Raw genomic sequence first — 27,559 nt, 5'->3', positions numbered from 1 at the left:
TTTTGGATTTTCAGCAATCTTTTTAAAAAATGCCTTCTGCCTCAAAAATCCCTCTGGATCATCTGTAATAAAGTCCCCAGGTCAATTTACCCTCAATTCGTATATTTTCTGTACTGATTTGCTAGCTGAGGAGCAGCTGTGTGCCCTGGAGTGTAAGAGAAAGGGAGTGGGAGCTTCATACTCAGCCTCTCTTCAGGTCCTCCAGGGGGTTAGATCCCCATAAGGGGAAGGAAGTTCGTCCAGAGGCTGCATGCAATTAGGGTGGGAAACATAAGTATGTGGAGGCGCTCCCTCTACGGAGCATTGCAAGAGTCCGTAGGCCCTCCATTCCTAAGAGTCCTGAGTAAGTTTGCTGCTTGCTGCTTTTTCTGCCTGCAGAATTCTTTGGATCAGTTAGTGAATGAGCAACTCAGCCTCCAAGGCCACTTAGCAGGTTACCCTTCATGGGAGCAGAAAAAGGAATACCAAATATGTATGGCGGAAGAGCAAGTGGCTAGAATATAAAAAAAGGAGACAGTTTTTTCAGGTATATTAACACCAGGCTCGGCGTCGGCATCAATCTTCTCGACATACTCCTTCACCAAAGCCCTTTTTTTAAAAATTTAATTTTATAATTTTGACATTCACAATCAAAACACAAGAAAAAATATCATGAAAAACAAAATATCACTAAATCTAAATAATTCAAGGTAAATTTTGATTACACGATATAGTAAATCCACTATCAAATAGAGACTGAGCTGAAATTTAACATACAAATTATATAACCAGGAAACCCAAAAGGAGGCTCGTGCTGTTGAACATTTTCTCATCTAAACTGATTAAAAGAATCAGAGTAAGCAATTATTTACTATCCTGAGATGCAATAAATTTAGATAACTGCTGCGGTTCATAGAAAACATCTGTTCTCTTTATATACCATAACACATTTACAGGGGTACCCCAAAACAAAGGTCGCCCCCAAATGAACCACCTTAGGTCTCAATATAAGAAACATCTGGGTACATTCTTATGATATTGGACAAAAAGGTAACATCTTTATAATTGAAGAACAATTTTAACATCCATTCCCTATCTGAATCAATAGCAAACTGTACTAGTAAAGTAGCTGGTATCTGAGTCTCAGTTTCCAACCTCTCCAGGAAATTAGATAAATCCAAACTATCTGCAGATAAATTCTGCTGATTGGGATTTTGAGACCTAGGTCTCGCAGGTAAGTAATATATTTTAGAAAGAGGTGGATAGGAAGAGTCAGGTACTTTCAAAACTTCACTTAAGTAACGCTTAAACATATCTATTGCCGATATGGAAAATAATTTCAGAAAATTAATAATCCGCAAATTACATCTCCTAATGGAGTTTTCTACCATTTTTTGCTTGAAATGAAGACTTGCACTATCTTTAACCCAAGTTAGTGCTTGCGTTTCTAAAGATTTTATTCTGGTGTCATAGTCATCTGATTTATTTTCCAAAGCTGAAACTTTATTCTTCAGATCCAAACTTTCTGATAGTACTCCAGTACAACGCTGAGAAAGTTGCTGTATCTGGCTTCCCAGGGAAATCTGGAGTCTAGAAATGGCCTCCCAAATTGATTCCATATTGAAGACTTTAGGTTTACATAGGGGCAAAATCTCAGTTCTGATTTACCCTGATAAAGCAATAGTACTTGCGTTTGCTGCAGAAACATCAAGAACCACTTTTGTCTGGTCCTCCTCGCGGCTGCATTGAGTGTGACACTGCACACTCCTCCTGCTTCCTCTTGGCTCCGGCTCCCCCGCCCTGCTGGGCAAACAAGAGGGCGTCCCGGACCTTACTCTCCTACTCCTGCACCTTCTGCTCCTGATGCCTCAGGACGAACCAGAGGACTGTGTTACTGCGGAGACAAGCTGACACCTTCAAAAGGAGAGCTCATGCGCTTCAGCTTGTGCGTTTCCTCCAGCCGAGGCATTATTTTCCGGCTGCTGCTCATTTGGGCCTTGCTACACAAACTCGTCCATTGGGCTGGTCCGAGGTAACTGCTTGCCAGGAAACCCAGACGTTTAGATTTCCTTTTCACCATAGCAAGGTAGAAATATTTCATAAGGACCGCCACGACATCCCGGTGCAGCTTCGAACCACTATCTTGTCATGCTCCACCCCCCCCCCCCAAAAAAAAAAATATTTAAAAAAATAGCCCTTTTATGACTCTGACTTAGTCTGATTCAGCTGAGAACTTACCTGAGCCTACAACGGAAGCTTAGGACACCACCTCTGAAAAGTCTCTACCAAGGGCTAAATCTCCTACAGAAAGACTTTTTCACTAAATTTATTAGGCAGTTGGGCAAAGAGCCAACAGTATTTTGAATGTTTCGATCATGCCTCCTCTCAGTCTCCTCTTTTCAAGGGAGTAGAGGCCCAGTTTCTCTAATCTCTCACTGTATGGCATCTCCTCCAGCCCCTTAACCATTTTAGTCACTCTTCTCTGGACCCTTTTGAGTAGTACCACGTCTTTCTTCATGTACGGTGACCAGTGCTGGACGCAGTACTCCAGGTGAGGGTGCACCATGGCCCGGTACAATGGCATGATAACCTTCTCTGATCTGTTCGTGATTCCCCTTCTTTATCATTCCTAGTATTCTGTTTGCCCTTTTTGCTGCCACAGCACATTGCACAGACGGCTTCAACGACTTGTCGATCAGAACTCCCAAGTCTCTTTCCTGAGAGGTCTCTCCAAGTACTGCTCTGGACATCCTGTATTCGTGATGAGATTTTTGTTACCGACATGCATCACTTTACACTTATCCACGTTGAACCTCATTTGCCATGTCGCTGCCTGTTTCTCGAGCTTGATTATGTCACTTTGTAGATCTTCGCAATCCCCCTGTGTCTTCACTACTCTGAATAACTTCGTATCATCCGCAAATTTAATCACCTCACTTGTCGTACCAATGTCCAGATCGTTTTTAAAGATGTTGAAGAGCACGGGTCCAAGCACCGAGCCCTGTGGCACCCCACAGGTGACACTCCTTCAGTCTGAGTATTGTCCATTTACCCCCACTTTTTGTTTCCTATGCCTCCAGCCAGTTTTTAATCCACGTGAGTATTTCACCCTTGATTCCATGGCTCACAATTTTCCGAAGAAGTCGTTCATGTGGAAGTTTGTTAAACGCCTTCTGAAAATCCAGATATACAATGTCGACCGGGTCGCCCTTGTCTATCCGCCTGTTTACTCCCTCAAAGAAGTGTGCATTATGTTCATCAGGCAAGATCTGCCTTTGCTGAAACTGTGCTGGCTGGTCCTCATCAGATCGTGTCCGTCAAGGTGATCAATGATGCAGTCCTTGATCAGCGCCTCTACCTTCTTTCCCGGTACCAAGGTCACTCACCTGTCTGTAGTTTCCTCAAACCCTCTTTGAAGATCAGCATAATATTCGCCACCTTCCAGTCTTCCAGAATCTTTCCCGATTCAATCGACAGATTGGCTATTAGTTTAGGTATAGTCTCTTTCAGTTCCTTGATGACCCTTGGATGGATGCCATCCAGTCCCGGCGATTTATCGCTCTTAAGCCTATCTATCTTCCTACATACCTCTTCTAGTCTGACCATCAACCCTGTCAGTTTCCCGTCTTCGTTTCCAGCATATAGCCTGATGGGTTCCAGTATGCTGTGTAGATCTTCTTCGGTAAATACAGACGCAAAAAATGTGTTCAGTTTGTGTGCGATTTTTGTCCTTCCCTGTTGTAGTTCCTGTTGCTCACGTTATTTGTCCCCCATATGGATCACCACTGCAGTTTTACAATCATTTACTCAAGCATTTTCCCTATCTGTCCTGATGAGTTCACAGTCTATCTAACGTACCTGGTAGAATTGACTTTGAAAAAAATCTACTCCATTGAGAGTTTATGCCTCAGTGCCACCAGGGCGTGAAGGGCGCACTATGGACAAATTTGGACGTTGCCTGTACCAAAATTCCATGTTGGCAAATAAGAGTTCTAGATTATGATGTCTATATTTCCTGCTATGTAAACCACCTTGTTAAGAAATTGCCTTCTTTTGATAGATATATTCCTCCACAACATTTACTGGAATTTAATAATATCTCTCGCACCTTTGCCGTAGCTCAAGGGTGTCAAAGTCCCTCCTGGAGGGCCGCAGTCCAGTCGGGTTTTCAGGATTTTCCCAATGAATATGCATGAGATCTATTTGCATGCACTGCTTTCATTGTATGCTAATAGATCTCATGCATATTCATTGGGGAAATCTGAAAACCTGACCGGAGTGTGGCCCTCGAGGAGGGACTTTGACACCCCTGCCTTAGCTAGAAGATATACGGAAAGATCTGTATATGATGCATTTGAATTATCTTCCTTTAGCCTCAGCTTTGTCAGTAGCAATGAGACTTCTCACACGGTTAAGAGTCTCAGATATGGACATCAATCTTCAGGACAGATTAGTGAACATTCTCTGCTTGGGAGATGAGCTGTTTGGCCACTCTATTGAAAATGCCACACAAAATCTCACTGATCATGAGAAACATTGGGATGCTTTGGTTACATCCAAGCATAAGCCTTCAACTTCAACAATAAAAAAACTACAGACCATCCAGAACACAGCCCTCAGACTCATATACTCACTCAGCAAATACGACCACATTACCAATGCATACCTAGAATCTCACTGGCTACCAATAAAAGCAAGAACACAATTCAAACTCTACTGTCTCATTTTCAAAGTAACCCATGGCACGGCACCCAATTACCTAACTAATCGTTTCCATCACTATCAACCACCAAGAAGAAGGAGAACACAGAACCTTTTCACCTATCCACCACTCAACGGAACTTGTCGTAAGAAACTATACGACAACCTCCTGGGGACACAGGCAGCTAAAATAGACTCTGACATCTCAAAATTACTGACCAAAACAACAGACATAAAAGAGTTCCGCAAAGAAATAAAAACACTACTGTTCAAAAAATATCTCCCATCACTCTAACCACCACCCAATGAGTTCCCAACCAACGACTTCGGAAACACCCATCTATACTATCTCTTTGTCTGTGACCTAAAATGTAATGTAACTCTTCTACTTTACACCCGATTTAAACGATCGAGTTGCCATGTATTACCTCTGCAAAATACACTATCTTCTGTTATATGTAATAACTTATGTATTATCTTCTGTGAACTTGAAGTATCATAACTCTTTACTGTTACTGTAATATACTCCTATCCTGAAATGTAATTCTACTGGAAATGTCCAGATATCTTCTATAATGTAATCCGCCTAGAACCGCAAGGCACAGGCGGAATAGAAATCCCTAATGTAATGTAATGTAATGTAACTTCTAAATCTTTTAAGCCGTATTCATATCAAAGGCATTTTTCTTCAAAACCAGCAGCTCCTCCTAGACTACAGCAGAAAAAACAAAAACAGTGCTCTCAGAAATCTCAATCAGCAGCTCCTCAAAAGCCTGCCCAGTTTTTTTGACAGGCTTCTAGAGAGCATAGCCGCTATTCCTCTTTCTCAGCCTCTTCCTCAACTAATCGGAGGTTGGCTCCAACCGTATTATCCACGTTGGGAACTGATAACCACAGACTTCTGGGTTCTTAAAGTCATTCGAGAGGGAAACTCTCTTCACTTCAATGTGCTTCCAGATAATTCTCCAAGAGTCTTTCAACCCTAAGCAGACATCCCTTCTTTGGGAGATAGAATCCCTTCTTCTCAATGCTATAGAAAAGGTTCCACATGTGCAGAGAAACAAGAGTGTTTTATTCCCAGAATTTTCTCATCTCAAAGAAGACGGGTGGTCTGCATCCATTCTTAGACATCAGGGGCCTGAACAAGTTTCTAGTGAAGGAAAAGTTTTGGATGTTGTCCCTGGAACTTTATATCCCCTTTATATACTATTTAGATCTCGGAGGCTTATACTCACATTCCAGTGAATCTGACCTCCCAGGAAATTCCTCAGATTTCAGGTGGCACAGCACTATTATCAATACAAGGTCCTGCCCTTTGGCTTTGCATCCTCTCCCAGAGTATTCACCAAATGCCTGGTTGTAGTGGCAGGGGCATTATGGGCTCAGGGTCTCCAGGTGTTCCTCTATCTGGACGATTGGCTGATCAAAGATCAAACTTCTCAAGAGTTGATTGCAATGACTCGCTTAACAATTCTCTTCCTTCAAAAGTTGGGGTTTGAAATCAATTTTACCAAATCAAAACTTTAGCCCTCTCAGACTGTAATTTATCGGAGCTTGGCTAGACACCATCTCAGAGCATTTCTCCCTCAGCAAAGACTAAAATATTTGATTCATCTGACAGGTTGGGAAAATCATCTGAAACAGAGAGCTTCTCCGATTTGGTCCTGTCGGAGAAGGCAGTCAGTGTTTTTCAGACAATGCCGCCAAAGTGGCTTATGCGAATGGACAAGGGGGCACCAGAAGTGCTTCCCTTCGCCTGGAGCCATGAATGTTATTCCAGTGGGCGGAACTTCACTTGCAATTTCTCTCATCTGCCCTTGTGGCAGGGGTAGAGAATGTCCAGGCCGATTTTCTCAACAGGCAGACTCTGGATCCAATGAGTGGTCTGTATCCCAGAGAGCATTTCCCTCATTGTTCGGATTTGGCAGTCAAAGAGCAGAGGAAGGAAGCGCAGGGCCCTAGTTCAGCCCTGGCCCACAGAGCAGCTCCTCTGTGTTTCTGCTATGGGCCATGGTGATTCGGATCATCCACAGGATAGTGAACCATCAGGGGCTGGTGATCCTGGTGGGCCCGGACTGGCCCCACAGACCTTGGTAGGCAGATCTGGTGCATCTGCAATGAAGCAGGTTCCTGAAACTGCTGGTTCATCTGAGGCTTATCAGCCAAGGCCTGTTTCCAGTGGAGAAACCAGAATGCTTTGGTCTTATGGCATGGCTCTTCAGTGTGTGGCCTTGATTTGGAAGGGTTATTTGGAGGGTGTGATTATGACTCTCTCCTTAGAGCAAAGAAGCCTGTGACTGTTGCTGCTTATGCTAATACCTGGAAGACCTTCCAGTTATGGTGCACCAAGGAACACATGGAGCTTTACAGGGCTCCCATTCTGGTGATCCTTGCCTCCCTGCAAGCTGGTCTTGAAAAGGGCCTTGCAGTTTCATCTGTGCAGATAGCCGGTATCTCGTGCTTTTGGGTTCGGAATGGCCTATGGTCTCATGCATCTCACCCAGATATCACTCAGTTTTTGAGTAGTCTCTCAGATTAAGACCCCCTTAGTGCAAACTGTTCCTACTTTGGGATCTCAATGTGGTCTTGAAGGGCCTGGCTCGTGCTCCGTATGAGCCTCTTATGGAAGCTTTCCTGCTAGACCTTACATTTGGACAGTGTTTTTGGTTGCCATTTTCTTAGCAAGAAGGCTCTCAGAATTGCATGCCCTCTCATGTAGGAAGCCTTTTCTCTGTTTCATGGAGTCGAGTGTTTCTCTACGCATAGTTCTTTCCTTTTGTCTGAAGATAGTTTCTGCCGTCCATGTCAATGAGGAGCTCTGTTTGCCTGCATTTAATCCTATAGGTTCTGCCAGAAAGGACAAACTTTTGCGCAAGCTGGATGTGCACGACGCCCTGCCTATTTACCTTGAGAGGATTAATGACTCCAGGCTTTCTGATCTTATTTTTGTGCTGACCAGTCACTAGAGATGTGGCAAACCAGCTTCCAAGACTTCTATTGCTCGATGGATCTGCATGGCGATTTCTTCTTACATTGCTGTGGAAACAGCCCCCTATCTCTATTGCAGTACATTCAACAAGAGGTGTAGCGACTTCCTGAGTGGAGTTCAAGCTGTCTCGCCTGATGAAATCTGTAGAGCAGCTACTTGGGCGACTCTTCATACTTTTACAAAGTTCTACATAGTGGATGTGGTGGCTCGAGAGTATGCTGCTTTTGTGTCATTGGTTCTGCGGACAGGCTCATCTGTCCCTCCCTAGACATCTGGCACTGCTTTGGTATGTCAGCTAAAGTATGTATTCCTGTTTATATGGAACAGAACAACAGATTAGGTTCTTACCTTGATAATCTGGATTCTTTTAAGATACACAGGAGTCTGTACTGCCCTCCTTGTGTGGATTTTTGATTTGCCTGATTTCTGCCTTGGATATTGCCAGTATCTGTCTCGGGACCTCTTCTACAGTTCCTAAGATTAAGCAGAGATGAAACAGGACCAGGGGGTTTTCTGTCCTCTTTCCCTTTGGAGGATTCTCTAGCCCCTACTAGTTGTACTTGATAGGTTGGCTCTTAGCTACTTGTGTGTGATTTAATGTTCACTGTTTGCTTGTGAAATGTTTATTGATCATTGTTCTGTTTCCTAAGTTTCAAAGCAGAATATGTTTGTTGCTGGGGAAGTTCCTCGTTCCCCTCCTCTTTTCTTCTGTTTCAAAGGAGTTTGATTTCTTTGGTACCAGCTTAAGAGGGAGCTGTTCTGCACTGCAGAAGGAGAGGCGTTCAAGATACCCTTTTGCAGTTTTGCGGGAAATGGAAATCAACAGCTAAAGTACGGAGTCCTGTGTATCTTAACAGAACCTAAATTATTGAGGTAAGAACCTAATCTGTTTGTCAGAAAATTCATGTGGGAAGATGTTCACACATGCAAGAGTATGAAGTGTTGAGTCTTTTGTGCCCTGTAAGCATAGAAATTTGGGAATGCATGAAAATGAACCTTTCCCTCCCCTCCCTTCTTTTTAGGTCATGACCACAATGTGTCATCAGTAGCCATCATGCCCAATGGAGATCATATAGTTTCTGCCTCAAGGGATAAAACCATAAAAATGTGGGAAGTGCAGACTGGGTAAGTGTTTCAGGTTTAATTGAAAGCTGTTGACATTAAAGGTACTGAAAATACATTTAGTTTAAATGTAATTCTTCTTGGCAGTGGTAAATCCAGAACACCATTGGTTTGTGTTTTGTATTAAATACCTGTTGAAAAAGCCAGGTGTTTTAGGAGGTTTGGGTTTTTTTGGTGGTTTTTTTTTTAAACAGGAAACAAAGGTTTGCAAAGGCCGGTTAACTCGGTTGCCAACTGTAGACTATAGCCTCCATTCCTTTCTTAGTTAAAATTTTGGAAGGTCTAGTTTCCCTTCAATCAACATATTATGTGGAATGTTTTGATCTACTGCACAGTTCACAATCTTGTTTCAAATTGTTCCATAGTAAGAAAACAGTGTTGCCATCTCTATTAAACCACATATATGCACTCTTTAGTAGGGGATTGGGGGTTTTAATCTTAGTTTGATCTTAGCTGTGCCTTTGATCTTGTTGATCCTAACATATTACTTCAGTGCTTGGATTCCATGGTAATCACTGACTGTATCTTTCTTTCTTTTTTTTTGTAATATCATATTTGTTGAGGCAGAGAACAGTCGGATACACATTACAAGATCAAAGGCATACAAAGCAAGGTCATACATAACAATGATAAATGGGCAGGGTAACAGAAGAAATGTACCTATCAATGTTGAGCATAGTACCCCACAAAACAGAAAAATTGGGTAATAAGATGACCAAGAGAAGATCAGGGAGGCAAGTCCCATCATGAAGCAGGGGGTGTAAAGCCGACTGGGACTGCCACTTTTAAATAGAAGAGAGCAAACAGAATCGCCAAATGATTCTAAATACACACACTCACCAAGATCATGCACCAGACAAACTCACGCATACCACCACACATTCAGTCACAGACAAACGTATACTTAACTCGCCAGAGATGTGACTATACAGTGGATGCTCAGGAAAAAAGAAATGGGTCAGAAGCAGAAACAAGCGAAATCACATTCCCTGGAAAGGAAAGGAGAAGAAAGGTACGAAGGGTCCAGGGCATACGCCCACCAGCATGCCCATAGTATCTTTGAAAGAGGGGCGCAGAGCAAGCCTGCCACATGGAAAACAAGAGCACAGAGAAACAAAGACAAGAACTAGCCATTCACAAACTCTCCAGCCCTCAAACATTAGTAGACAAAAATTGATCGCATAGGGTACAATAGGGTTCCATAAATCTTGAACACAAGCAGAATAGGTGTCCAGTTCATATCGGGCCTGAGTTCTCATCAAGGGGAGCCACATATGGTAGGTTGGGACCTCCTCCGAAGCCCAATAGCGTAGTATAAATTTCTTTCCCAGGAGTACAACATGTAGCACAAATTTCTGAGAAGCCTCATCTAAACCCCATTGATCAAAGTCCTGTACATCCCCCAACAACAAAACAGGGGGATTCCATAGCAAGGAGCCGGATAGCGTCCTTTCGAGGCATCTCTGTACTGTGGTCCAAAAAGTCAGCAGGGGACACTCAAAAAAGGAATGGAGAAAGGTACCTCTCTGAGTCTTACATTTAACACACAGACTGTCAGGCCATAATCCCATAACGAAGCCCTTACAACGAGTGAGGTATGTCCTGTGTAAAAGTTTGAACTGGGTCTTTTGAAGGGACACCGCTTTGATATAAGAGTAGAGAGTGTGGAACAACTGGTGTAGGTCAGGAGAAGAGACCACCATACTCAACTTGGCGGACCACTCCCTAACCAAGGAGGACATGCAATCACTCCCCATGAGCTCTCTACCCTCTCTCTACCAGGTAGATATTCTATTAGAAGATGAGGGGACAGCAAGAAAAACCAGGTCTAATTTACCATAGTTCCCAGGTCTAATTTACCAAGTGTCCCCATGCTCCCTGACCAAAGAGCAGTAGTAGTGTTGAATTTGGAAATACGTGTATGAATGGCTAGGAGGAAGATTCCAATGAGTCTGTACTTGGGCGTGAGAAGGGAATTGACCACCCCCCAAGTGCATGAGAGTACCCATGGTAGTGTCTCGTTCCTCTTGCCCCTTCAGTCCCGCCAGATCACCCATGCCCGGTGCAAAGTTAGGGTTGTGGAGTAGGTATAGGAACGGCAAAACATTAGGCAATCAACCCTGGCGCACCCTCCATCATCGCCAGGCCTGGCCAAAAGGTAAGAGAAGTGGGAAAATCGCTGAGGGAGAGCCTATCCCACCCCGATGAACAAAAAAAGAAAAAGACTGTGGCAGGAAACAATCCCTGAGAAGGTCCGCCTAGAAGACACCAGAGACTCGTGAATCCAATGGAAGATGGCTGCCACATTATAAAGGCGCAAGTTAGGCAAACCCAGGCCACCCTGTGCCTTGACCTGAGTCAATTTAAGAAGACTAATACGGGCCGCCTTACCATTCCAAATAAAGGTTCGAATAATCAATTGAAAAAGCCGTTCATCAATTGGAGAAATCCAAACTGGGATGGTCTGGAGAGGGTACAGCAGTTTCGGAAAGAGCACCATTTTTACCAGGGCAACTCTACCCATAAGTGACAAAGGGAGCGACCTCCACTTATGGTAAAGAGTTTTGATTTTACCAATGGTGGTGGTAATGTTAGCACCGTACAACTTTTTAGGATCACAATAGAGCATAATTCCCAAATATTTCAGTTTTCCCTGCGCTATCCCGATGCCCAACCGCTCCCACAAAGGCTCCAATCCTGCAGGGGAAGTGCCAAGTAATAAGACCTCCGTTTTATCGAAATTGATTTTCAAACCGGAGAACTGTCCGTATGAAGTAAGTATAGACATAAGTGTGGGCACCGTTCTATCGGCGTGGTTGGCATACAGCTGCATGTCGTCGGCAAACATGCTGATCAAAACTCCCGGGTACCAACACGCAGGCCCTCCAAAGCTGCATCTTGACATATACGGATAGCTAAGGGGTGAAGGGACAAAAGAAACAAAAGAGGGGATAGATGACAGCCCTGTTGCGTGCCGCAGCCCAATGGAAAAGAATCTGACACCCCACCATTTACCAACAACTGGGACTTGGGATTGTGAAAAAGAGCAGCTTGCCAGTGGCCAAATTCTCTCGGATATCATAACGTCCCATAAAAGGTGGGCCCAGGATACCATGTCAAAAGCTTTTTCGACATCTAAACTCGTAATAAGATCTCGGTCCGAGGCGTGATGGTGGGATTGAAGAGCAGCCAGGACCTTCAGAAGGTTCATTGAAGCATGTCTACCCGGTACAAAGCCCACCTGATCATCGTGGATTAAAGAGGAAAGAAAATTATTGAGATGCACTGCCAAAACACTGGCCAGAATCTTTATATCTTGATTGAGTAGGGATATTGGTCGACAAGATCCCAGAGCATCCAAGGGACGACCGGGTTTGGGAATAATAATAATATGAGCCCGATTGTGTGAATCCCTGGGGGGTGTCTTGTTGCAAAGCCCCATAAAGTAAGCTTGTAAGGGGAGGAGAGCTGCTGGGTGTAAAAGTTGATAAAACTCATAGTAACATAGTAGATGACGGCAGATAAAGACCCGAATGGTCCATCCAGTCTGCCCAACCTGATTCAATTTAAATTTATTTATTTATTTTTTTAATTTTTTGATTTTTTCTTCTTAGCTATTTCTGGGCAAGAATCCAAAGCTTTACCCGGTGCTGTGCTTGGGTTCCAACTGCCGAAATCTCTGTTAAGACTTACTCCAGCCCATCTCCACCCTCCCAGCCATTGAAGCCCTCCCCTGCCCATCCTCCACCAAACGGCCATATACAGACACAGACCGTGCAAGTCTGCCCAGTAACTGGCCTAGTTCAATATTTAATATTATTTTCTGATTCTAAATCTTCTGTGTTCATCCCACGCTTCTTTGAACTCAGTCACAGTTTTACTCTCCACCACCTCTCTCGGGAGCGCATTCCAGGCATCCACTACCCTCTCCGTAAAGTAGAATTTCCTAACATTGCCCCTGAATCTACCACCCCTCAACCTCAATTTATGTCCTCTGGTTTTACCATTTTCCTTTCTCTGGAAAAGATTTTGTTCTACGTTAATACCCTTCAAGTATTTGAATGTCTGAATCATATCTCCCCTGTCTCTCCTTTCCTCTAGGGTATACATATTCAGGGCTTCCAGTCTCTCCTCATATGTCTTCTGGCGCAAGCCTCCTATCATTTTCATCGCCCTCCTCTGGACTGCCTCAAGTCTTCTTACGTCTTTCGCCAGATACTGTCTCCAAAACTGAACACAATACTCCAAGTGGGGCCTCACCAATGACCTGCACAGGGGCATCAACACCTTCTTCCTTCTACTGACTACACCTCTCTTTATACAGCCCAGCATCCTTCTGGCAGCAGCCACTGCCTTGTCACACTGTTTTTTCACCTTTAGATCTTCGGACACTATAACCCCAAGGTCCCTCTCCCCGTCCGTGCATATCAGCTTCTCTCCTCCCAGCATATACGGTTCCTTCCTATTATTAATCCCCAAATGCATTACTATGCATTTCTTTGCATTGAATTTTAGCTGCCAGGCATTAGACCATTCCTCTAACTTTTGCAGATCCTTTTTCATATTTTCCACTCCCTCTTCGGTGTCTACTCTGTTACAAATCTTGGTATCATCTGCAAAAAGGCACACTTTTCCTTCTAACCCTTCAGCAATGTCACTCACAAACATATTGAACAGGATTGGCCCCAGCACTGAACCCTGAGGGACTCCACTAGTCATCTTTCCTTCCTTCGAGCGACTTCCATTAACCACCACCCTCTGGCGTCTGTCTGACAGCCAGTTTCTGACCCAGTTCACCACTTTAGGTCCTAACTTCAGCCCTTCAAGTTTGTTCAACAGCCTCCTATGAAGAACTGTATCAAAGGCTGAAATCATCGGGGCCTGATGTTCTGGCCAATTTAAGCTTTCGAATAGTCCGTTGTATCTCCTCTCCAGTAATGGGGGAGTTCAAGAGCAGCTGCTGATCACCTGATAACTGGGGCAAGGGGAGCCCTGAAAAGAATGATTCTCGGGCAGAAGCGTCATCAGAGGGGGCAGCTTACAAATCTGAGTAAAATTTCACAAGCTGTTGCATAATAGTCTGATGGTGAGATGAACCTCGCCCTGCTTGTCTTAGATAGAAGTGATAATATGTTTAGCTTTCGGAGGGTGCACTAAGTTAGCTAGCAATTTGCCCATTTTATCTCCTCATCGATGTAACAATATATACTACACATCGCATGCTGATGGAGCAGGTCATGAATCTGACATTTCACCTGCCCCAGGGCAGCCAGGGAGTCGTCGTCGAGACGTGAGATATGGGTCTTATGTAAGCATTGCGGTTCCAGGGACAAGGAGAGGAGGTCCCCATCTCGCCTCCGTTTCAGAGCTGTGGAATAAGCCAAGATATGCCCTCTCATAACCGTTTTAGCGGCCTCCCAATAGATGACAGAACTAACATCCCCCTCAGGGTTTGTTAAAAGGTAGTCCATCCATTGGGTAGGAGTAATAAGCCTTAAAAACATGGCAATGAATTAGGCTTAATCTAATCTAATCCTTAGGTTTGTATACCGCATCATCTCCACGTTCGTAGAGCTCGACGCGGTTTACAGTAGGAGAAATAGTAAGGAACTACAACAGAGGGTTAGTTTTATAGTTTTAAAGTATGTAGGATTTTCCAAAGTTTTTGATCCAGTGATTTAGTCAACTCTTTGCGCGTGAGCAATAAACCTTTAAAACTGGGTGTTTAACTCATTGCGTAGGATAAATAAGTCTTAAAAACATGGCGATTAATTAGATTTAATATAATTTTATAGTTTTAAAATATGAAGGATTTTCCAAATAAAGTGGATTTAGTAAGTCCGAAACATAAAAGTCTTGCATTTATTTCTAGTTAGGCACTGTTTGTATCTGAAAGTAAAAAACATAATGTTTTCAAACATTAAAAGTTAGCGATAATTTTAAGCTAATGAAAATTAATAGTATTTAGATGAACTAAAGAATCAATGGGATGCACACAATTGTTTTAATTTAATGAGATGTACACAATTGTTTTAGTTTATTATTAAGTTAATTTATATAACTTTTAGTTCCCACGAGTTGTATGTTTATAACACGAGGATGTAGTTTTGTTAATTAATTAATGAATTGTTATCAATGTGAGCATGCTTTCATTATAGTAATCGTATGTTAATCTTATAAGTAGTATCTCATTAAGAGTCATTTTTATAATTTTTAAAGAAAGTGGTTTATTCATAAAGGTTTAACTTTTGCATTTAAATTATGAGTTTGTCTAAAGGGGTTTGCACCCATGTACATTAAGTTTGAGAATATATCATTATTTGATTAAAGGTTTTAATTGATGATTGAAAACTGAGGTTTTAATCAATAAAGTATTTAGGATTGCTGAAATATATTAAACTTAATGCATTATTTTAATTCGGCAATGAGTTCATTAGCTTTAAGTTACTTAATGATTTATGCAATGGGTGAATTGATGATGACCATATAGCTAATAGGCTTAATCATTTGTAGACTATTAATATTTATTTTCAATGGATTTATAAGATATTATATTACATATGCTTTGTATAAAGCAAATTTACAGTATTCAAATTGATCGTTTCATATATATTTTGACATTGGCGGTTTTAACACAGTCTGTCAAATGTTTGTGGTGTATGTTTTAATATTTTGTATTATTTAGAGCTCCTCCACAAACCCTTGAGAAAGCCTTTTGGACGAAACGGGTCCTGTCGGCGGGGCATTCTAGAGACACTGCATTAAAAATGATAAGTAAAAAGAGTTTATGCCGTCTACTAGTTTTTATTTCTGGATTTACAATACAGAAGTAATTAGACAAGTTACATCACAGAAGTAATTAGACAAGTTACATCACATAAGGAGGCAATGTAAAGCGCTGAAGCCAGATATACAGTTGCTGGATGCTTTGATATTGATGACTTTGAATGCTCTGTTGCCATCCTGATGTTGAATCTGAGCAGTGAGGATTTCAGTCGCTGTGGTTGTTTCCAATTGTCCTCACTTTTTCATCTTCTATACCTTCTAGTGTTAGCAAACCACCCAGTTGAGCACGGGAGGGGGAGAACATGGCAGAACAGTATTACAACAACAAAGGCCCTCCTGGGCTTGTTGTGGTCAGACAAAACTTGGGAGAGCACAGGCTCAAAGCCCGCAAACTGGCATCAGCAAGGTCCCGCAAAACTTAGGGATAGGGTCCCCTCAGCTTCCAAACCATCTGGTGCAGGAGGCAGACACGATCATGGCACAGGAGGTTCCCCAGGCAGCGCAGCAGGCAGTTTTTAATGAAAAGGTCCATCTCCTCAGGTGTGTTCAGGAAGGTGACCTTATTGTTGAAGGTAATGCGGGCTCACGCCAGATATTGCAAGGAGAAATGAATATTTCAGTATGGGGTCATGGCTCTGCGGCGCACCGAAACCTGGGGAGAGAAGTCCTGGAAGATGAGGATCTTGGCATCATCGTAGGTAAAGGTGCGGCCCTTGCGATACTGGGATAGAATTAGTTCCTTAACTACAAAGCTAAGGAATCGGGCTATCACTGGACAAGGTCGTTGGTCATCCTCACGATGTTGCCCCAATCTGTGGGCCCGGTCAATAGAGCAGGGTAGCCAGGATATCCTGCAGGTCCAAGACCTTGGGCTGCCATCCCTCTAACCTGCTGCGAAGGTCGACATCGCGGATGGAGGCATTGAAGGGAAGATTATTACGTCGCCCCATTTTCTTGATCCTTAAGGCGCTCTGATAAGGTTTGGTTAGCAGATTCCAAGATGCGGAGCCATTCTTCATAGTGAGCCATTCTCTCCTCCTGCTGCGCTATGCGATCTTTAACGCGCTGTAGTCTCCCGGCATGAGAGTCCAAACACTCCTTGATGTCCTCCATGAAGGTGTGGATCTTGGCTAATTTGTCCTCCATTACAAGGGTGAGAGAGCGTGTCAACTCCTGCACTGCTGCCACCTCCAGTGTGAATATCGGCACCTCGTGGTTCTCTGCCATCTTGGGCTCCAAAGCTTTATGCTTGTCTTTCGCCCCACGCTGTGGTTTCGGCTCAAAAAAGTAATCGCTGCTTGCCATGATGAATAGTGTTAAGATACTAGCCAAAATTGCGCCGCTGGAAACGATTTTAAGGGGTTAGTGCAGGGGTAGGGAACTCCGGTCCTCGAGAGCTGTAATCCAGTCGGGTTTTCAGGATTTCCCCAATGAATATGCATTGAAAGCAGTGCATGCAAATAGATCTCATGCATCTTCATTGGGGAAATCCTGAAAACCCGACTGGAATACGGCTCTCGAGGACTGGAGTTCCCTACCCCTGGGTTAGTGCGAGGTTTTGCTGCGGCAAGCCCAGAGCTGTGGAGCTACATGTTCGTTCACTCTCCTGGCATCACAATGAGGTTAGAGAATCCCTTGGCAATTATAGAGAATCGCGCAGTGTGATCATTTCAGTAATAATGACCTGGTTGTACTACATTTGCATGGCAGTATCGGAGACTGCTAGAAAACTTGGAAAAGACCTCCCTAAGCCATTTTGATAATCCGTCACTAAAATACTGCACGCTAAATCAACTGGAACCTATTTAGTGAGCACATTAAAGGCATATATATGATCTGAGAATCTGGCCCTAGGCTATCAGATTTGGAGGTTAAATTGTTTAACTTTGTGTTGGTTCCCTGAAAACATTGCAATGAAATCTCAAGGGTGATATTGGTTGTCAAGGAGTGTACAAGGAAGTTTGAATTGAAACTAAATTTGAATAAAACCAAATTGTTCTGTGCTACTCCAACTAAGCTTACTTGGACAGAAATCTTGCTATGTGAGCACAAGTAAAGGTTTTCTCTGTACAATGGAAATGGGCCTTTTTCATGACTACACTTTTCAATTATTGGTGCAGTCTTTAGTTTTATCAGTTTTGAACTATTCTATTTTGCTGATCTGCAAAAGAATTTTTGGAAACTGGTTAATTCAGAACTCTGCAGTATGATTATTATTATTATTTTTTTTTAATTTGAAAAAAAAAAAAGGATCATATTACTTCTTATTTTCTTTTTTTTTTTAATAAATATTTTTTATTCTTTTTTTAAATTCTTACATCAAGTGAAATAAATGTAATACATTCAATTATGAAAAAACACTTGAAATTATTATTAAATGTTCTTACAATGTGAATTAAATAAACCCTTTATCAGAATTTTATATCATATTAATATTACAATAGTTTTCCCTCCCTACCCCTTCTATATATTCTATACATGTGTTATTATATCTGATCAGTAGAATAATTTGTCAATGGTCCCCATATTTTATTAAATTTTTTAATATAACCTTGTTGTAATGCCAATACTTTTTCCATTTTATATATATGACAAATTGAATTCCACCAAAAAGTGTAATTCAATTTAGTGTAATCCTTCCAGTTCTGAGTAATTTGCTGTATGGCGACCCCTGTTAAAATTAATAAAAGTTTATTATTATTAGCTGAAATCGGACTTTTTGTTCTCATTGCTGTTCCAAATAATATTGTATCATATGATAGTCCAACATGATTTTCTAATAAATTATTAATTTGGGGCCAAATTAATTTCCAAAAGGAATTAATGCAGGGACAAAAGAATAGTAAATGGTCCAATGTCCCCACTTCTATCCTACAATGCCAGCATCTATTAGATCTATTACTATCTAATTTTTGTAATCTCGTAGGGGTCCATAAAACTCTATGTAATAAAAACAACCATGTTTGACTCATAGATGCTGATCTTGTAGTATGTATTCTCCAGGACCAAAATTTTTGCCATTGAGATGGAAAAAGTATCTGTCCTATCTCAATACTCCAAATATCCCTAAGTCCTGATCTCTTTTTTTTTGTTTAAAAATTCGTTTATTTTCTTATACCATTTTGCGGCTTGGTGTCCTAGAAAATCCGCTTGAAAACAAAGGATTGGTAAACTATATTGAGTGTTAAGATTCTTCCATTCAGGGAACCCTTCCTGAATGGCCTGCTTCAATTGCATCCATTTAAAATATTGTGTTTTTTTCTAATCCAAATTTTTGTTGCAATTGTGAAAAACTAAGCAGTGATCCATTTACTATTACATCTTTTAAAGTACGTATACCTGCTTTTATCCATTGTTTCCATACTATTTTAAATCCACCAATTTTGATCCTGGAGTTTACCCAAATAGATTGATTTAAAGATTTAGCCAATGGATCTGTTGATAAATTGCTTATAAATCTTAATGTTTTCCATGTATCTATTAAAATTCTATGATCTTTATATCTCCTAGGTATTGTTATACTAATGAAATGTTCTGGATGTAAAGGGAACATGAGGCGCCATTCTAAATATAACCAGTCGGGTACATTTTCCATGAGATCTGGGAGGATCCAATACATTCCCTGTCTTAAAATATAGGCTTGATGGATGGTACCTATAGAAATTTGGAAAATTTACACCTCCTTCTTATTTTCGTAAACTGCACTGGTTTCTGATAGAGGCCAGGGTAGTTTTCAAATTTGGGTGTTTTTGTTATAAGGTTTATTGCCATGTTATCTGCCCGTGATGTTTTCCACAATTTTTTATGTTTCCAACTGTAAGGCTCTGCTCTAAATTGAAATATGGAAAAGATTTTGGCTTTTCAGGCTGCTAGTTTGGAAAGTTAGGCCCTATAATACAAGCATCTGTATTTTTATGATCATTATAGGAAAATGTTAAAAACTTATTAAAGCAATTTGGGGGGCAAGAATGTGGATGTAATATGTTTCCATTGTTATTTTGTAATGCTCTGTGAATATACGGTTCCCTTTAACTGCATAGAACTACGAGGTGTTGATATACAAATGTTATGTAAAGGTAACGTTACCAGTGGTTTTGGTGCTGCGTATGAAAATGTTGTCTAGTAGTGTACAAACATGTATCAGAGGGAGGAGTGATGCAGTAGTGCTCGTTGAGGAAGAGCAGAGAGTATGTGATGAATGATATACCTTTATTAAGTTTGAAATGTATCATCATGAGGATCAAGGGATTTTAAGCTTTTGTATACCAATGTTAGCAGTTTAAATTGGATACATGCAGAGACCTGTAACAAATGTTCATCTTTGAGGAGAGGTGTCACGTGATCAAATTTATATAAGTTATGTAGGAGCTTAACTGCGGTGGACAGTACAAATTGAAATCGTTTAAGGGATAAGCATATAAGCACATAAGCAATGCCTCTGCCGGGTCAGACCTGAGGTCCATCGTGCCCAGCAGTCCGCTCACGCGGCGGCCCAACAGGTCCAGAACCTGCGTAATAATCCTCTATCTATACCCCTCTATCCCCTTTTCCAACAGGAAATTGTCCAGTCCTTTCTTAAACCCCAGTACCGTACTCTGCCCTATTACATCCTCTGGAAGCGCATTCCAGGTGTCCACCACCCGCTGAGTAAAGAAAAACTTCCTAGCATTTGTTTTGAATCTATCCCCTTCTAATTTTTCCGAATGCCCTCTTGTTCTTTTATGTTTTGAAAGTTTGAAGAATCTGGCTCTCTCCACTTTCTCTATGCCCTTCATGATCTTGTAGTCTCTATCATGTCTCCTCTGAGTCTCCGCTTTTCCAGGGAGAAGAGCTCCAGCTTCTCCAATCTTTCAGTGTATGAAAGGTTTTCCATGCCCTTAATCATTCGTGTCGCTCTCCTCTGGACCCTTTCAAGTATTGCCATATCCTTCTTAAGGTGCGGTGACCAATACTGAACACAGTACTCCAGGTGTGGGCGCACCATTGCCCGATACAACGGCAGGATGACTTCTTTTGTTCTGGTCGTAATACCATTTTTAATAATACCCAACATTCTGTTCGCCTTCTTCGCGGCTGCTGCGCATTGCGCCGTTGACTTCATTGTTGTATCCACCAGTACACCCAAATCTCTTTCAAGGTTACTTCCCTCTAATACTAATCCCCCCATTTGGTAGCTGAACATCGGGTTCTTTCTCCCTATATGCATGACCTTGCATTTCTCTACATTGAATTTCATCTGCCATTTATTCGCCCACTCCTCCAGTTTGCTTAGGTCCCTTTGTAGGTCCTCACACTCTTCCGTAGTTCTGACCCTTCTACAGAGTTTAGTGTCATCCGCAAATTTTATAACTTCACATTTCGTCCCCGTTTCCAGGTCATTAATAAATACATTGAACAGCAGCGGTCCAAGTACAGACCCCTGCGGAACTCCACTCGTGACTTTCCTCCAGCCCGAGTAGTGACCCTTCACTCCAACCCTCTGTCTCCTGCCTGCCAACCAGTGTTTGACCCATCTGTGTATGTCCCCTTCCACCCCGTGGTTCCACAGCTTCCTAAGTAACCGCTCATGGGGTACCTTGTCAAAGGCCTTTTGGAAGTCAAGGTAGATGATGTCTACAGGTTCCCCTTTGTCCAAATGGCTGTTTACCCTCTCGAAGAAGTGCAGTAAGTTTGTTTGGCACGATCTTCCCTTGCAGAAGCCATGTTGGCTCGCTTTCATCAGCCCATTTTTTTCGATGTGCTCACAGATGCTGTCCTTTATCAGTGCTTCTACCATCTTGCCTGGAACCGATGTCAAACTTACCAGCCTGTAGTTTCCCGGGTCTCCTCTTGACCCCTTTTTAAAGATAGTGAAAGACCTGAAATCTATGAATGATAACAAGAGACCAGGTAAGTGAGCAAATGCAAGGTCCAGGAGATAGGGCTTATGTGACCAAATATGTTGAAGAGCAAAAAAAGAAAAAGCTTAACTTGCATTTCTTTTTTTTTTTTACCGTGCAGATCTTTAAAATATTTTCTATTGTATGTTAAGCAACATTTTTAAAAATGCACCAAAAGATGACAAAATAGTTCTGAGTGTAACTAGAAAAGTTAAATAATAAAACTAGAAAAATGTATGTTGAGGAAACTACTGAAAATTGGAGTGGAGGATAAGCAGGTGGCTGTTCTAGCTGCAGCTTTGTAAGGTGTGATTACAGTTTAAATTGATGTATAATTTATTGAAACGACACAATTAGTAAGGGACAACAAGGAGTGCTATTTTTTTCTGTGTCTACATTAGGCAAATAGATTTTTAATCTCAGAACAAAGTACCATAGTCTGTTAATTTCTTTCCATATCAATGTATGTATATACACAGTATTTGAATACATCTTGGTACTTCATACTGAGAGAGAAAGGTTGAAGCAATTGCTTAAAATTGACAGATTTAAAGTTGAAATGGTACTAAACTTCTGATAAGACTTCTGTGTAAAAAAAAAAAAATAATGCTGTTTGGGTTTTTCCAGGTATTGTGTGAAGACTTTCACAGGACATAGAGAATGGGTACGCATGGTGCGGCCTAATCAGGATGGTACCCTGATTGCAAGCTGTTCCAATGACCAGACAGTGCGTGTGTGGGTGGCAGCAACCAAGGAATGCAAAGCAGAACTCCGAGAGCATGAGCATGTGGTAGAATGCATTTCTTGGGCTCCTGAGAGCTCGTACACCAATATATTGGATGCTACAGGATCTGAGGTAATGTGTTAAGACTTAGTACACTTTGTTGATTATAAGTCTACACATATTCTCTGAAGTATTGTAGTCAGAGCTTTACTTGTTACTCACATGGTTAAAAATCCAGTCAGTTAACTTAATTTTGCATTCTGTATCAAACACACAGGATTCTGTATTATAGCCGTTGCTTCCCATTAGTCGCAAATCTTCAGAAGGGTGTTACTTAAAACTCTGAACTCCTTTCTTTGCAGTGAAGAACAGCTCCCTCTTCAGTTATTCCTTCTGCAAGTGAATTCAGAAAATGTGTTTTGATCTGCTTTGCTGTCTTTTCTTATTTTTGGGTATTTTTGCCATTGGTTCTCGATTTCCTGCATGGCTTTGATGCTCAGAGGTCCGCTTCTCGGACTTACTCTGCTGGGGAAAGAACGCAGTCCCACATGGACGGGCTGCTGCTCCCAGGCCATTCTCTTGGAGTACTTGTGGAGCCAGTGTGTTGTATCCCTTCAGGAGCTTGGGGGCCATTCTCCTAGGAGTTTGTTCTCCTGCTGATCCATCAGAGACTTGCACAGGCTTTGGGGCCCCTGTGTAACAACCCTCTGGGTATCAGGGAGCTGGCTGTGAAGTTTCTTCCCCTAGATGCATTGCCTGGATTTTCAGGGATGGGAGTCTATGGTTAGGGTCCACCTGACCAGCAGCCAGAAGATTTCCAGTGGTGGAGTTATTACTGGCATTTTCTGAGGCAAAAATCCTTTCCTTGCAGGCAGGCCTAGGAATCATCTGTTATGGAGGCCCCAGGCCAATCTAGCCCAGTTTCTGCATTTTTTGTGCAAATTTACTGGCTGAGGAGCGGTCGTGTTTCACATGTTGGGGGATTTGGAAGGAAGGGGTGGTAGCTTTGGGCTCAGCCTCTCTTCATTCCTCCTGGGCATTAGAACCTCAGAAAGCTGTCTGTTCAGAGGCCACATGTAACGAGAGGGCAAAACACAAGCGCATGGTGGTGGAGGAAGCCCAGTTCCCCAATCTGTGGTCTTGCAGGGTTTCTTGGGGCCTTTGGTGCAAGGCTTTTCTGATTTTTGTCAGTCTTTTGTGGAAAGCCTACTTAACGGGCCCAATAAGTGCTGCACTGCCTGTGAGCACACCGGCTCTGCCTCAGGGGGATCCATGTCCCAAGCAAGCATCTCCGCCTCATACCTCACCAGCTCCTAATGTTAGTGACCCTTCCGCGCAGAACTGGGATGATTGTAAGTCTAAACTAAAACTTGGATTTATAGATCGGGTCATCACCAATTGAAGCTCAACTCAGTTTATAATTAGGAAAATAATACATAGAAAAACAGACTGAAAAAGGGATTGAAAAGCTAATGTCCATAATGCTTTGCAAATAAAACTGGCTTCAGGACTTTCCGAAATGAAGAAAAAGGACTTAAATTTTAATGTAGGGGGCAAATTATTCCATAGCTCTTTTAAAATGATAGAGAACGAGCGACTGAATTTTCTAATAGGATTAGCCTTACCCTTACCCTTGAGAGAAGGAAAAGGGAGTTTCAATTTGTTAAAACTTCTAGTGAGATAAAATCTGAAATTGTTCCAATCTAAGGGAAAAAGAGTGGTGACAATACCAAATAAAATCTTTAATGTGATGCAAATGCACTTGAATGGAGTTCTGAGATGAACTGGGAGCCAATGTAATTCTTTGATAATTATTGGAGACACAAGGTCATATTTGCTCTTGCCAAAGATGAGTCTGGCGGCCGTGTTTTGGATCAGCTGAAGTCTTTGCAAGTCTCTTTCCATTCTCTTATTATCACAAGGCTTCACTGTATCTATGGATGATTTGGGATCCCTTTCAAGGTCAGGAGGTAGGGGTAGCTGTGGATCATGGTGATGATCCCTTAATATTTCGCCTTTTCAAATTGGCTTCCATTTCACATGTCTTTTTCTGACACCCTCTGTGTTGACGCTCAATTCCTATAGCCCTCCACCTCTGTGTTCTGAGTGGCACTAATGCACAGAATACTTTTTTCCTGCTCATCCAGACATCACCTCCTTAGTCACAGATCAATGGGTGTTGCCTGAAGGCTCTCTAAAGCTATGTCTAGGCTCTGTCCTATAGCTCTGGACTTTCAACAGCTGTTTTTGAAGCCGGAAGTGGATTCCACAGTAGCGCAAGTGACTAAGCGCACCTACTCGAACAGAGGAAATTGAGAGGGGACGTGATCGAAACATTCAAGGTACTGAAGGGAATAGACTTATTAGATAAGGACAGGTTGTTCATCCTCTCCAAGGTAGGGAGAACGAGAGGGCACTCTCTAAAATTGAAAGAGGATAGATTCTGTACGAACGTAAGGAAGTTCTTCTTCGTCCAGAGAGTGGTAGAAAACTGGAACGCTCTTCCGGAGTCTTGTCATAGGAGAAAACACCCTCCAGGGATTCAAGACAAAGTTAGACAAGTTTCTGCTGAACCAGAATGTACGAAGGTAGGGCTAGTCTCAGTTAGGGCACTGGTCTTTGACCAGAGGGCCGCCGCATGAGCGGACTGCTGGGCACGATGGACCACTGGTCTGACCCAGCAACGGCAATTCTTATGTTCTTATATATAATTCCTCTTTCTTTTACTGATGCCTCATAAAACAATTTGATGTGACAGTTGATTGCATGCAAAATTTTTCATCTCGGTTCTTTGGTTGTTTTTTTTTTTTAACCTTTATTTTCCGATGGTATTGAAATTCACTAAAAGCTTGTTTGCTTGGTTTGTGCACATGTGTAAAAACCATCCTCTCAGCAAAGTGTACATTGTTCTTACTTGACACAAGCCAGATTTAGCTTTTGCATTATTCTGCTGTTTACATCAATTGATTTGTCGGTATACTGTTCTATAGATATTTGTGGCCTGATTGGAAAGTTTACATTTCTGTGTTAATTTTAATAATAGAGGAGGGACCAACCCTGCAATTAAATGGCAATGTAGGCAAACCTATGTTATGTGTACCTTCCCTTCAGACTCATTGTGACCCTGATAATGATCCAACAATTTTTCACTCATTCTAAATTATACTGTACATAGCCATGTTCTCTTTACTCAGTCAAACTTATCAGTGGGGGGAAAACCAATCAAGAAATGTATCTGATTGAGGGTGAACCAAACTAGTTGGATATCAAGAATAAAGGTCACTCCTCTACAAAAAAATTTTAGTACATGAGTGACCTTTATGTTTTCTTTGCTGGCATGGTAATTCTGTGATATTTCCTTTGGGGAGGAAGCCAGGGGAATAGAGGGCAGAAGAGAAATGAAGGTATCTTCTGGACTGGACTTCAGGAGGGGACAGTGGAAGAGTGCTGGCTGGCTATAGTAGCTTCACACTATAGCAGTCATGGAGCTGGCTGCTGGCTTGGAGCAAGATGAAGATGGATCCTAGAATTACGGTTGCTGCGATGCACTGGTACCAGCATTTTGGCAACTTAAAATATTCCCACAGCCAAGAATTCCTTTGCTGCTATGCTGACACCCCAAAATTGTGCTACTGTAGGCAGATGCCTAGCCCACCTATTGCTAAGCACTATTCCCTCTAAGCCAGGGGTAGGGAACTCCAGTCCTCGAGAGCCGTATTCCAGTCGGGTTTTCAGGATTTCCCCAATGAATATGCATGAGATCTTTTTGCATGCACTGCTTTCAATGCATATTCATTGGGGAAATCCTGAAAACTTGACTGGAATACAGCTCTCGAGGACCGGAGTTCCCCTGCTCTAAGCTGAGCATAGAAATATGATGACAAATGAGACCAAATGGCTCATCCAATCTGCCTATCCACAGCATCCACTGTCTCCTCTCTCTAAGAGATCCTATGGGAAGTCTTCCACCTATAGCCCTGCCAGTGGGGGTGCTGTTTTACTATCACGTTTTAAGTAGTAAGGGATGGGCAAGCTCTGCAAGACTCCAGGGAACCTACCTTATCCCTAGTGATTGAAAATACGATATTGACGCAGCACCCCTTACTGGCAGCAATGCAGCTGGAGGACTCCCGCTTACCTTAGAGCAGTGGTCTCAAACTCAAACCCTTCACAGGGCCACATTTTGGATTTGTAGGTACTTGGAGGGCCTCAGAAAAAATAGTTAATGTCTTATTAAAGAAACGACAATTTTGCATGAGGTAAAACTCTTTATAGTTTATAAAACTTTCCTTTTGGCTAAGTCTTAATAATAATATTGTAATTTATAGCTAAAGAAACATATAATTAAGAAACTGTTTTATTTTACTTCTGTGATTATGCTAAAAATACTGAGGACCTCAAAATAGTACCTGGCTGCGAGTTTGAGACCACTGCCTTAGAGGGAACAGTAGTGCTAGGCTAGCTATCAATAGGCCAATACCTAAAAATTTGTGTTTAGGATTTTCATTCATTTGTTCACTAGAAAAATATCCATGTAACTAATAGAGACTGAGTCTTGGCTTTAAAAAATAGCTGTATCTGCTATCTAATAAACAATTTTTTGTGCCATTTCATAAGGCCTAAGATTATTTGTGAAATTTTCCAAAACACCCCTTTATCATTTATTTATTTATTAGACAAACACACATGAGAACAGCCTGGTTTATAGTGACCAAACAGCATAAATAAAATAAGGAGAGTTCTTTACTGATTGTGTGTGGACCTTTTTCTACCCTTCCTTCAAGGTGATTTGTACCACTCTTTCAGTTCAGTTACTGTGATTGATGAGTGCTGGTCACTGAAGGACATGTCATTGCAATCTGTTACGATATTGTGCTGTCTACTGCTTGGGAACCAGCTTTAATAATTTTTTTTATTTTCCCAGACTAAGAAGAGTGGTAAACCTGGACCTTTTCTACTTTCTGGATCCAGAGATAAGACCATTAAGATGTGGGACATAAGTACTGGGATGTGCCTTATGACACTTGTAAGTATTTCAGAATTAGTCATATATTTGTATTGCTAACGAAGTTTGATTTTGTTTTGTTTTGTCTCGACAGCCTTTCTTTTTGCCTTGATCGCTGCCCCTCTTTGAAGGGGCTTCACTCTAGCCAAGAGAGAATCTAGCTCTCTTTAAACCTTGTTTCTTTAGCACTCTCCAGACCAGTAGAGGTTAACTTTACGAATGGGTATATATCTAATCATGACCAGCAGGTGGAGACTGAAAACAAAACTTTGGGACAGTATATACTATCCTCCCTTCTCTATTTCCCTCAGTCTTCTTTCAGTCTCCAGCAGGTGTTGAGTGATCTGTACCCATCTCTCTTGGTAGGGCTGTTG

General features: G+C 41.9%; 1 protein-coding gene across 4 annotated transcripts in view; it reads left to right on the top strand.

Moving 5' to 3' along the window:
• The window catches only part of PAFAH1B1 (platelet activating factor acetylhydrolase 1b regulatory subunit 1), a 129,523-nt gene that overhangs the window by 82,504 nt on the left and 19,460 nt on the right, over nt 1-27,559 (top strand). For all 4 annotated transcript variants that reach the window (XM_033922626.1, XM_033922629.1, XM_033922627.1 and 1 more), the window contains exons 7-9: nt 8,692-8,794; nt 22,084-22,312; nt 27,105-27,206. In XM_033922626.1, coding sequence (XP_033778517.1) covers nt 8,692-8,794; nt 22,084-22,312; nt 27,105-27,206 — 434 coding nt within the window. The remainder of the gene's footprint in view (nt 1-8,691; nt 8,795-22,083; nt 22,313-27,104; nt 27,207-27,559) is intronic.

Source organism: Geotrypetes seraphini, chromosome 15 (assembly GCF_902459505.1).
Source record: "Geotrypetes seraphini chromosome 15, aGeoSer1.1, whole genome shotgun sequence".
Lineage (NCBI taxonomy): Eukaryota > Metazoa > Chordata > Amphibia > Gymnophiona > Dermophiidae > Geotrypetes > Geotrypetes seraphini.
The sequence above is the reverse complement of the archived record's forward strand: the minus strand, read 5'-3'. Positions and strand labels throughout refer to the sequence as shown.